The 12,848-nt window shown below is 39.5% G+C and overlaps 1 protein-coding gene across 1 annotated transcript in view; it reads right to left on the reverse strand.

Moving 5' to 3' along the window:
- Positions 1 to 12,848, reverse strand: part of PLXDC2 (plexin domain containing 2) — a 286,298-nt gene that overhangs the window by 81,058 nt on the left and 192,392 nt on the right. Inside the window, exon 5 of the mRNA XM_082498988.1 lies at positions 1,897 to 2,019. Coding sequence (XP_082355114.1) covers positions 1,897 to 2,019 — 123 coding nt within the window. The remainder of the gene's footprint in view (positions 1 to 1,896; positions 2,020 to 12,848) is intronic.

The following is a 12,848-nucleotide window of genomic DNA, read 5'->3' on the forward strand; positions in this document are numbered from 1 at the left end:
TGGCGAAGACTGAGGCAAAAAAGTCATTGAGTACCTCACCCTTTTCCATATCCTGGGTGACTAGGTCTCCTGTTTCGTTCCAGAGAGTGCCCACATCTTCCGTAGTCTTCCTTTTATCACTGACATGCTTACAAAAGTTTTTCATGTTGCCCTTGATATCCCTGGTCAGGTTTAATTCTGTCAGGGCTTTAGCTTGCCTAACCTGGTCCCTGACTGCTCAGGCAGTTTCTCTGTATTCTTCCTGTCCTTGCTTCCTCCCTCTGCAGGCTTCCTTTTTGCTTTTGAATGTGTCCATGAGCTCCTTGTTCATCCATGCAGGCCTCCTGCTTTTTTAGCCTGACTTGTTGGGATGCATCACTCCTGAGCTTGGAGGAGAATACTAACCAGCCTGAATACTAACCTTAACTAACCAGCTTCCCTGGGGCCCTCTCTCCTCGAGTGCTTTATCCCATGGTACCCTACCAAGCAGATCCATGAAGAGACCAAAGTCTGCTCTCCTGAAGTCCAGGGTAGTGAGCTTGCTGCGCATCCTCCTTGCTGCCCTAAGGATATTGAACTCTACCATTTCACGATCACTGCAGCCAAGGCTACCCTTGGGCTTGACGTTCCCCACTAGCTCCTCCTTGTTGGTAAGGACAAAGTCCAGCATCGCTCCTCTCCTCATTGGCTCCTCTACCACTTGGAGAAGGAAGTTGTCATCAATGCTTTCCAAGAACTTCCCGGATTGCTTGTGCCCCGCTGTGTTGTCCCTCCATCAGATATCAGGGTGGTTGAAGTCCCCCATGAGGACCAGGGCCTGTGAATGCGATGCCGCTCCTATCTTTCTGTAGAGGGCCTCATCCACTCGCTCACTCAGATGACCTGTAGCAGACCCCCACTGTAATGTCACCTGCCCCGGCTTCCTTTAATCCTTACCCGTAAGCTCTCCATCAACTGAATGACTAGATTGAAAGGAAAGGTTATGACTAGGTGCAAAGTTTACTTTGAACCCTGATCTAAAGAATAAAAATTAACACAGCTGGCTGGAAACATATTTTGGACACATTCATAATTTGTGCTTAAGTTCACTATGAATAAACATACATATAATGGCACAGACTTATCCAGGAAGATTTAAAAGAATCATAGATCTCATGAAATTACGTCATCATACTAAACTCTCTAAGTTTTAAATTCAGAATAAACATTCACGGCCGTTGTATTTGATCTCTAAAGGCCTGAGGTAAGACACCAGCTGCCTTTTAATCACATAGGTCACTTTTTCAAAATATTGATTATAACGGAAACATCCACACACTCAAGGCCTTTGAAATATCTCACAGAGCTTCAGGTATAACACTGCAGTTTGCCTTTTACCCTTTCAATGGCTTATACAATGGACTGTTGAGGACTTGTGGTGTAGATGAGTGTATTGGATTCCAATCCTGGGACTCCATGCACACTTAGTCATTGACAGGTTTATTAACCTTATACCTGCCCTGCTTCTGTGTATTCTTGCTACTGCATTCCACAAATGATATTTTCAGTTTAGCTAGTGGGTGGACAGTATTTACTACATATATTTTGAATTAACAGGAACTTGCACTTTTATACAAGACAGTTTTCTCCTTTTAAAACTGATAAACTACGTCACTAGTTTGAGTTTATGTACTTTTAACATCCAGAAGATAACTGTCCGATTAGGAGAATGCATTCATGACTGTTTAACTGTGTTCTAAATTAAGAACTGTTTATGGATGTCTAGGCACATGCTTTATACAGCCTGTGAGTAGAAAAAATAAAAGAACAAAAAAAATATTAAGAAACCTTCAATTTTTCCTTCAAAAATAGTTATTTAGGAAAATATGAAGAGTCAAGGGACACAGACACATTCATTTATGAAGGACTACTACATACCATTATCAAAGTATCTGACTGTTGAATTTCTTGACACACTGGGGTCAAAATTTGCCATTAAGGGTGCAATGTATTGTGTAGCTGTTAGCATTCGATGCACAACTTCTCCAGTATATATGAAACCTACAATAAAAAAAAAATATTGAGACCGTTTCAGTAACTTCTGAAAAGATTTAACAGAACGGCAGGTTGAACTAGGCATTGCCAGAGCATAAAAGGGTCATCTGAGAGAAATTAATCCCACCACCAGTTTTACAGTGAATTAAGTAAGAGCTAAAATTTCAGGTAAATGTCTGTGATGGCTGCCAGAAGAACAAGATCCAAGATGAACAACGGCACAATTATTTCAAGAAGCAAGTTTTCATACAGAAATAAAAACAGAGCAAACTCAAGGAAGAATAACTAGTTACGGACAAAATGCAGATATGTGGCATAATCAAAATGAGCCATTTTGCACCATGCATATTCCATAGTGCTTTCTATCTCTTCAAAAATTCTGCCTTTTTTTTTTTTTTTGGTTTTTGCAAACTGTTACCTCTTCAAAAGGTAGTCTAACCCTTTTTCACATTTCTAGAGACAGAGTAACAGGCTATTTCAGACAAGAAGAGGTGACAACCTTTAAAAAAAAAAAAAGGTCAGATGAAGAGTGGAGCAGATAGGATTTTTTCATTATTATAAGTGAAGCAGCATTTCCGCTACATTCTCTGTGGTGTCAGGTCTCACCAGTTTATCCTATTCATCCCTGAATCCACAGTATTCCTCGGATCAACAGTGGGCTGCTTCCATCAGAAGTGCTCACCCAAAACCTCTTACTGGTTTGGAACTGGAGTTCTTACTTCAAGGAAGAACAGTCATCTATGGTGAATACAATAATGCTGCAGTTTTCTTCAAAGCAAAACTTTGTGTACTGTAATGGCAAGAAACCCCTGCCGTTTTAAACAATAAATGGTCTACCAATAAACCTGCATTTTTGGGGTTTGACAACTCCACTTCAACTGACTAGCGGGAGTAACATCTTTAGATGCCCCAACCTAAAGCCTGACTTAAAAACTCCCACTGCCCTAGAGAGTCTTAAGTTTTATTTCAGCTTTTGCCTTGCTGGTCAAAACTGAGAAACTTTGAAAGACTAAGGGAATTGGGTCTCTTTAGTCTGGAAAAAAGACGGTTGAGGGGGCACCTGATCCATGCTTATAAATACTTAAAGGGTGGGTGCCAGGAGGATGGGGCCAGGCTCTTTTCGGTGGTGCCCAGTGACAGGACAAGAGGTAACGGGCACAAACTTGAGTATAGGAAGTTCCACCTAAACATGAGGAGGAACTTCTTTACCTTGAGGGTGGTAGAGCACTGGCACAGGCTGCCCAGGGAGGTGGTGGAGTCTCCATCTCTGGAGACATTCAAAACCCGCCTGGACGCGTTCCTGTGCAACCTGCTCTAAGGTGGCCCTGCTCTGGCAGGGAGGTTGGACTAGATGATCCCCAGAGGTCCCTTCCAACCCTATGATTCTATGAAACTTTAAGTGGATTGGAGCTACAGATAAATCTTCAAAACTAAGGTTTGCATATTACCTCTCAAAGTATTTGCCAGATGGTGCCTTATGCTGTCGTGTTTGCTTTTTCTCCTTCTGTTGATTTAATGAAGTATATTCCAACAGCAAAAACCCCGATAACAACAAGAATATTAGAGTCGGCTGAAAATTTTCTAACAGAAAAAATTCTATTTGAAAGACATCTCACAGAAATTCAATTCTTTATCTGCAAATGATAGTATCCAATGCAACAGTATTTATGCTGGTTTGTATTTTCTTTTCCTTTTTCAGCCATATTGAGAGTCTCTCTCCCTCCACAACCCCTTTTATTGTCAAGCCCAAGAGGTCCTTTCTTCTCACATTTAGTATCATCGCATTACAACACAAGATGAAGTAGCATATAAATTTATCTCTAAAACACAATTGTGAAATTCCAGAACTAAACACAAACCTGAACAAACCGAATTACCCTCAAGGTAGAAATACCATTTTCCAGCCAATTCCAGTTAATATATGTTATTAAAAAAACATTAGTGTGCCACCCCACTTTCTTAACAATAGTATCTCCATCCTAACCACTGTGAGATGAGACAGGTTTGTTAAAAGAGTTGTTTGATATGATATAGGAGATCTCTGAGAGCACGAAAAAAAATAACAAGTTCCTGGAGTACTGTAGGTATCCTACTCCTGTCCTCTCCTGAAACACATTGCTAAATGCTTGCTAAATGTTCATGCAACTAGTTCTAGAAGTCGTAAGATGCTATAAACAAACAAACAAAAACAAACAAAAAAGGTTGTTTTTTGGAATAATTTTCTTGCATGGCTGCAAGCAGTTAAGGTCAAGTACCATGAAGTCAACTCAAGTGGAGGTGATAGGAGACCTAAGAAAAAGCCAGGTGTGGAGAAAATACAACAAAATATTCAGTTGGAAACATCTGACATTGACAAAGGGGTGAGCTAGGAACCCAGGCATCTTTGCTTCATTTAGAACACACCTATGTGTTCAAATGATATAGTATATTAATATCTGGACACCTCCTAACCACTAAATTAATTATTAGGACTAAACTACAACAGTCTTTTTTTTTTTTTTGGCGGGCAGGAAATTCTTTCAGTTAAACATCTAAATACCACTTTTCTCTTCTGCTCATGGACAGGGAGAGAGAAACACCAATTAAAAAAAAAAAAAATCTGCCCACACATACTTACAAGTCATGTATAAACCTGAACTTTCAGAACATACAATTGTGGCAGTAATTTTACTCTATAACTCATCATTTTAGGATAGCCAACAGTCCTGCCAAAGCATAGTCCCTGAAATACATTTTCATTATTTCCTATTTATTGCTGTCTGCTTCTAAAATGTCATTCCCTCGAGAAATATTCCCTCGTGCTTATTTAGACATTTTAAATACATATCATTTGATAGAATATTTGTGCCGCTTATTATCCCTATGGTCATGTGCACACATATTTTAACACAATCTTGGACAGGTCTATAACCTTGAAACCATCCCTCAAAAATATTTTGAAGATAATATAAATAAAACCTTTGAATCCATATTCATGTATTACAATTAGCCTTCATACTTCAGTACTTATTCATCCCTTGCACAATGGTCCTATCTTTACACACAGTTTCCCTTTCATGCTTTCATCCCATTTACAGTATAAATGTCACCATTATAACTAATAATGAGGCAGATACAATAGGAAAAGAAAGGACTTAATTGTGCTGGAACACATAACTAAGTAAATCAGCCCAGGTAATTAGTAACCACAGAGCGTATTTCCAAGTGTTTGCCGGATGCAGCTTTACTTTAGACAAAAATGGAAAGCAGGAGGTGGATGATAGCTGGGAAGCAGGCAGGCCTTGCATGAAGATCATTCTAATGAGAACTCCAGTCATGCGTTGGAACAACTTGAAAAGAAACACAAAGTCATTTCAAATCATCCCAGAGATTCAAAGGCTGAAGCCACTGTTGAGCACGGACATTTTATCATTGCCACTACAACTTAAAGAAAGCAGCAAATGTAAAATTAACTTATTCCAGAATGGACTTCCGCAGAAAATTGGCTTATACTATCTGTGACCTAATTTTCTGACAGTGGTAAATGCCCATGGTTGGTTCATTTAGTCAAGGAAGAATTTTTCAGACCTGCAATTTCCTGAACCACTTAATCTCTCCTTTGTTGGAGGGGTTGGTAGAGCTCTCTTCCAAAACTCTCCACAAGTGCTATACCTACAAGCATAATGTGCTCCTAAATACTGGAATGAAGACAAATAGGAAAGAGTGCTCAGCATTTTTTAAGTTTTATATGTATATACAAATCTAACTAAAACTAGGGATGAACTAATACTAAAGCCACTTGTAAATCAAGGACTCCTAGTCCTCACAGTGTACAAATGAACGCTTACGCAAACAGAGGTGAAAACTGCATATATATACACATATAACCACTTAAATACAAAAGTACAATTCCACTTGATGTGGGACCCTGACTTGATTTAAAAATGCATTTTACATCTGAATTTATCCATTCCAAAATATGCTTCGTATCTGTTCATTTTAACATATTAGATTTACAAATAAGATTTATCATACAAGATTACAACAATCCGCACACAAGCTTTCTGCGGTTTCCTTCTTCTACTCCCAGCTGTGCACAAAATCAGTACCACTTAAAAAGTTTTTCGACAATGTTTGCCAGAATACAGGTGCAAAGCAGCACAAGCAATGAGCCCTTTGAAGTTGCTATTGAGCGTGTATAAAGATAGGACAGGTTATGGGATATGCAGGCAACATAAAAATGAAACATTTAGGTTGATAACTGTCTTCTCCCTTCTAAGACCCTGCATGAACAAGTCACATAAACCTGAGCCTGGTTTTATATATGTGGCATTATGATAAACTGGTTTTGCACTTTAACGTTTAGCTGAATTAGATCAAAAAAACATTTTAGATTATAATTTCATGGGTGATTTATTTTTAAATATCTGAAATAACTGCTCATATCTTAAAAGCATCATAGTGAATACGGGGTATAAATGAATTATACTTCTATGTGGTAGTGATGAGCAGGATCCATTTTGAGAATATATATTTTAGATGCTCAGTACTTCTTCAAAGTTATTATGACAATTCAGTCTTTAGTCTTTACCTATGTGGTGGGTCGACCTTTGCAAGCCGCCAGACGCCCACCCAGCTGCTCTCTCACTCGCCTTCCTCAGCAGGACAGGGGGACAAAATAATGAAAAAGCTTGTGGGTCCAGATATAGACAGGGAGAACACTTGCCCGTTACTGTTGGGGGCAAACCAGAATTGACTCGGGGAAAATGAATTTAATTCATTGCCAGATAAAAGAAGTTTGGATAGGGAGAAACAAAGACAAATTAAAACACCTCCCCCCACCCATCCCGTTTTCCCAGGCTCAACGTCACTCCTTCATTCCCGACCCTTCTACCTCCTCCTCCCCACTGAGCGCGGCAGGGGGATGGGGAATGTGGGTTGCAGTCCGTTCATAGCACTGTCTCAGCCGCTCCTTCCTCCTTGCATTTTTCTCTGCTCCGGTGTAGGTCTTTCCCATGAGCTTCAGTCCTTCAGAATAAACCTGCTCCAGCATGGTCCCTCCAAGGGCCACAATTCCTTCAGGACATTTTCACATTTCCAGTGTGGGGTTCTCCACGGGCTGCAGTGTGAATACCTGCTTCAGTGTGGGCTCTTCCGCGGGCTGCAGGGAAATACCGGCTCCAGCCTGGTCTCCTCCACAGATGCTTCAGTGCCCGGATGACCTCCTCCCCCTCCTTCTCTCAACTTGGTGTTCACAGGGTTGTTTCTCACGCTTTTTCTCTTACTCTGTGCTGTGCAACGTTTTCTACCCTTTCTTAAACATGTTCCCCCAGAGGTACCACCAGCTTGGCTGATGGGGTCAGCTGCCTCCTGAAGTGGGTCAACTGGAGCTGGCTGGATCCATCTCTGTCTGACACAGGGCAGCCCCTCACCTCCTTCCACAGAGGCAGCCACCCCACTACCAAGACCTTTCCACAGACTCCTAACACAACCTAAGACTTAACTTAATATTTTACTTTTTTTATATATTACCTATTTCATATTTTATTGTATATACCAACTCTTTTACCTAATACACAACAATAACATTATTTACCCAAATGACTGGAATTTCTAGTATCCTGCTAAGAGTTTCTTTTATTTTTAGATTTAGATTTTCTAGTAGAAGATAGGTGGAAAGTTGCAGCTGCAACAGAGCACTTAATGTACTTAGCAATTGCTAGCTCTTGCCAAGGTCAGGTCACTCCCACTGTATAATACCTTTTGTCTTCTAAAAAGGGGAAAATGTTCTGGCAAAAAGAAAATGATCTAGAGAAAAACCATTGTGTCTGCTGAAAAATAAAAGATTTAATGGTGCTAAATAACAGCAATGAAATAATTTCATGTGGAATTACTCCTTCAAATAGCCATGACATTGCTTTCACAAAACGTGTATAAAATTTTGCTTATTCTCCAAAATGATCTTTATTGGAAATAAACACCTGAAACAATACTTCTTTCAACCTGAAATACTAAAGAACACATTTGACAAGAATGGGAATGCTCAAAACCCTTTTGTATAGCTTCCAATAAGCAGTTTGACACAGACCTCAAAAAACCCTGTAATCATCTTTCCCTTCTTTTCATAGTTCTGAAGAATTGGAGAGTTTGATTCAACGGCAGGTAAGTTCCACCAAAGCTCCATAAACCAACTCTACTTATCAGGTGGTGTTGCCATCACGGTACAAATTGGCTCATGTACCTTTTGTACAGCAGCATTCATGTTTCAGGTACAGAAATGGATATTGCTTTTATAATCTACAAAGCCTGATGCATGTTAAAGGTAACTAACTGCTCCCTTTCCGCATCGGTTGACGTTATCCGAAGTGTGTCAGCGAGTCCCCAGTGAAGGCTTTTTCTGCCATACAATGTGCCTGAAGATGTAGACTCGTAGGGAAGCAAAAGACATATGATGTACATTTCTCTTGAGACAGCTTACTTATTTCCAGATCATGGAAGTGAAAAGATGATACTTGGAATTTAAGACCAAATCAAAAAGTGTGCATTTTAAAAAAATCCAAGCAAATGGAGTGGTACAAGAATCTGGATCTCAAAACAAAGAACAAATCTAACCATCTTATACAAAATGTTAAATGTAGAAAGAAATAAGACTGCTTTGGGAAAAAAATACACGTTCATTTTCTTATCAGGCAGCTAATGTTAGGTAAAACCCTATGTTAAACCCCTTAGTAATACAACAAGCTGTGGTTCCTTAGCTGGAAAAGGAACTGCCTGCCAGCAGCGGCTCTACAGTGAAAGGTTCTGCATGGAAGCGACTGTCACTGGCCGAAGGCAGAGCTGCTGTCTGAGTGCACAGCTGAGCCCGGGTTTTCTCGAGCGCCCTTGCAGCATATAAACTAGAGGGGAAATAGCAGAGCAGCTTCCAAAAAACGGACCCAGAAGAAAGTGGTTTCCCTAAGAGGGTAGGCTTCAACCCAGGTCCCCCAAGGGAAAGCCTTCATTTCAGCTTGTATATTCACACATGCAACAAGCTTTGTAAAGATGTAATAACACACTCTCACACCCCCCCTTGTGCAAAATGTCTCGTTGCACAGAGGAATCATTTCATTTCTCCCTTTTCATTTTCTTACTTAAGCAGGGTGAGAGTACGTGGCTTCTGCTGCTTGTTTTCCTCCAAAACACTCTGAAAACTGTTTGTGCAGCCAAGAGAGAAAACTGCAGAGGAACTGGCAGGAGCTTCCCGGCTCTCTGCCTGCTTCTCTTTTGGTCTCAGCATAATCAAAGCCTTCTGAGAGGATCTGCCCTGGGGCATTTGGTGGTATCTCACATGACCCCAAAGCTACCTCAGTGGGTAGCAGTGCTTCTACTCCATCTTTACCAAAGATGGTAAAGATGGAAACCAGAGTCAGCACAAGTGCAGTACTGTCCAGATTAAGATTTACCACAATTTTCAGAACTTTACCCCCAACCTAGCAATTATGTATTGTTGAAAGACTAACATAAACCGGGATATGTTGTCTACCTTATCTGAGGATAATTCCCCACTCCTGGTGAAGAAGATAGTAGGAGAGAAATTATGAGAGGCCTACCTTGGCCTTGTTTAAAAAACCCACCGTAACCAGCTGTGGGGCCACGAAGTGTTTAACGTCCTGGTTTCTGTCAAGCTGAGTTGGGCATCGCTGACCAAGACAAAGATATGCTGCTTACAACTTAATGGGGGGTAAAAAAACCTCACCTCCTAAAATCACATCCTAAAATTGATTCATATGCCATCTTGATGTCTCCAGCTGCCAGAGATACTGTCTTGCCAAAGAAAAAAATTTGGAAAGTGGATCAAAGATTCTTCCTCTGAGTTCTCTAATTTGTTGACTATGAACATCGCTAATGCAAAAAGGTGCATTAATTTCTCTTGTTAAATTACTATTTGCCAGGACAGTAGGAAAAATAGACCAGATAGGGACTGAGAAGTAGGACATGAGAGTTTGTATAAACACCCTGTAAGACTGAGGTTCTAACAGTGATTTTGAAAATTAAAATAATTCTCAGACTTAGCACATTCTGAGACAAAGATTACTGTATTTAATTCTACCCAGCAACATCTCAGCATATCTGCATGAGATTAGCCTTAAAGACCATTTCAGCAATTTCTGGATATTCCCATTTGTAAATAGAAAGCTGCAAATAAATTAAATAGGGAAATCAGAGTACAGTTTGTTGATATTTGTAGCTAGGAACCCCAGATTTAGGTAGTGAAATAAGAGTTAGTGAAACATATCTGCACTCTCTGTAAAGATCGCTGGAGTATAGCAACAGCTTTGCCAAAGGCAGGACGGGAACTGCAGCCTCTGCCCTCTGGGCCACCCCATGCCATGTGCGCTCCGTCTCATACACTCTCATGCTTAAATCACTGCAATACCTTGGTCCAGACCTATTAGTGAGCCCGGCTTAACGGTCCCAGCCTACAGACATCCCATCTAAGATCTCTTTTATTTGCCAGCCACAATCTAACATCTACCTACAGAAAGAAACCCCCAAACCAAAAATGTAACCATTAAAATCTTTCACTATGTGAACAGATATTCCTCAATGCACTTTTTCTGTAGTGAGATGGTGGAGAACACAACTATCATTTAGGAAAGCTATGGTCTCGTCTGCCTTCAGCACAAACAACCAAGCTTTCCCTAGCAGGAAGGCCAGAAAATTTTAAGAGTTTTGTTACTTAGGCACATATAACCCTCAGCTGAGATCAATATAAGACAGAGAACATGAGCATAACTCAAGAAGATATGCATTTGTGTTTTCAAAGTGTCAGAAAATTCCAAATTGTTCTAGGACTGGAAAACACCACCTTTTAAGCAACTGGTCCTCATGCAGTCATTCATTTCTAAAAGACTTTTCTAAACCAAGCTTTATTAAAAATTAGCACCTAATAAAATCCTGTCAGCCTTTTATTGATTAGCCATTCAGAAAAACTCATTTCAATTGCAGCACACAAAACAACTCATTTGCAAAAACCTCTGTTGTGTTCAAACAAAAGAATAAATTATGTTTTGTGCCACCTGTAAAGGAGACTACAGAAATGGGACTCCCCCTATTAAAAAAGGTGAGTGTTCCACACACATTAACACCTCTTCCTGCACACCTCTTTCTTTTTAATAAACTTAATTCTTCTAAGTGGTAGGGTAAGACCCAGCCTTTTTGTGCAGCTACTCTTCTCCAGGGTGATAAAATATTACTACTTCAGATGCACCTTCTCATTAGGTTAGAAGACACTTGTTTGGACTGACACTGTATAAACATATTCTTGAAACAGTTATTACATCAGTTTAATTCCACTCTTTTATTTAATTTACCTTAATACAATGACAGAACATCGTAGAAATGAATTGAGAATAAGCAGACCAGCTCCTTAACCAGTAAAAAGGTAGTTAAGCTTTATCAACCAGTAGTATTCTCTCCCTGTCTGTAAAGTTGTCACGTTTTTTCCATTACAAAGTACATTTTCTAAATATTTTTCAACAATTTATGATCATATCTGACACCTCAATTGGGAAAGGTCAGAGCTGCAAGTTTTCTCTTTGGTTGAAAGCCCATAGGGATGCTATTTTTTTGGTAATCATTTTAATTTGAGCTGCTGAGAACAGCTTCAAAATTTTGACTCGCGTTTTAATTTCAGGATGTTTCTTGTTCTCCGTCTCACTGTTTCTGACATACCACTTATTTTCATCGTATGTTCTTTTTTTCTCTTCAGCAGTAACAGTAAAAACCTGATAAATCTCTTCTCGTTTCTGGAATTAAACTACAAAAGGACTCAAAAGCCCCTTATACATTTGACAGAAAAATGGCAAGATGTGTCATGGGGGAAATAAAACATATCAGGAATAGTGTTGCTCACATATTTATTTGGTGAAGCTGACAAATATTGCATAGGTGTATAAAGCATAGCCCACAAAACTCTGCACTGTATATTTTTCCACTACGCTAAAATGTGTTTTCCCTGTGCTTTTCCTGGTATTTCTCCACCAGCTATTTCACGATGAAGCAAATTCAAGAATATGCCATGCTATTATTGAAAGTCATTTACTTTCAAACACTGTCCTACATAGCCGTATTAATATTTCTTTGATACATCATTGAAGTAAGCTTTAAGTAATGTCATTTATCCCCAGATGGCTAATTTATTGTTATGTCTGTGGAAGAATGTTATCATCACTGTAATTGCATGAAGATTACAGTGTAATTAAACAAAAGGATAACAGCAACTCCAGATCCCTCAGACAATCCATGAAAGTTAAATACCTTAATGGGCTTTCAAGATCAGTGTAAAAATGAACCAATCTCTCACGCTATTTTATATTTTTTTTTCAGCCTTCTGGGGAAAATGAATTAGAGACAGATTATACATATTTTTGGGCTTTGCTTTTGCTTGACTAAATTGAATGCACCAGCCCATTTCTTCTTTCAGCCTGAAAAGTGGGCTATCTGAAAGCTAAACCCCAGAAGGCATAAGTATAACACTGTTTTAATTGCATAACCTTACAAGGACTTCTTGTGTGTCTGTGCATGAGAGAAATAAGAAAAGCCCGCCAGAATTCTCATACTCTTGGCTGTACTTCTGTGTTATCTTATATAGATATTTAAAGGCCAGAAGATTAGTTTTTCACTATTATTTTCCCCCGCTGCTTTCTTAATATTGAAAGCATTATCTGGAAAAATTAAGAACGTGTGATGTATGTCATTGAATAAATGCCAATAAGTTTCCCAGCTTGCTGTGGCTTCCCCGCTACTCACGGCTGTTGTGAAAAGTATATGGTCTGGTGGAACGTAACCCATTCTGATGACTATCCTATTCAACT

The sequence above is a fragment of the Vanellus vanellus genome (assembly GCF_965231255.1).
Source record: "Vanellus vanellus genome assembly, chromosome: 2".
NCBI classification, from domain to species: domain Eukaryota; kingdom Metazoa; phylum Chordata; class Aves; order Charadriiformes; family Charadriidae; genus Vanellus; species Vanellus vanellus.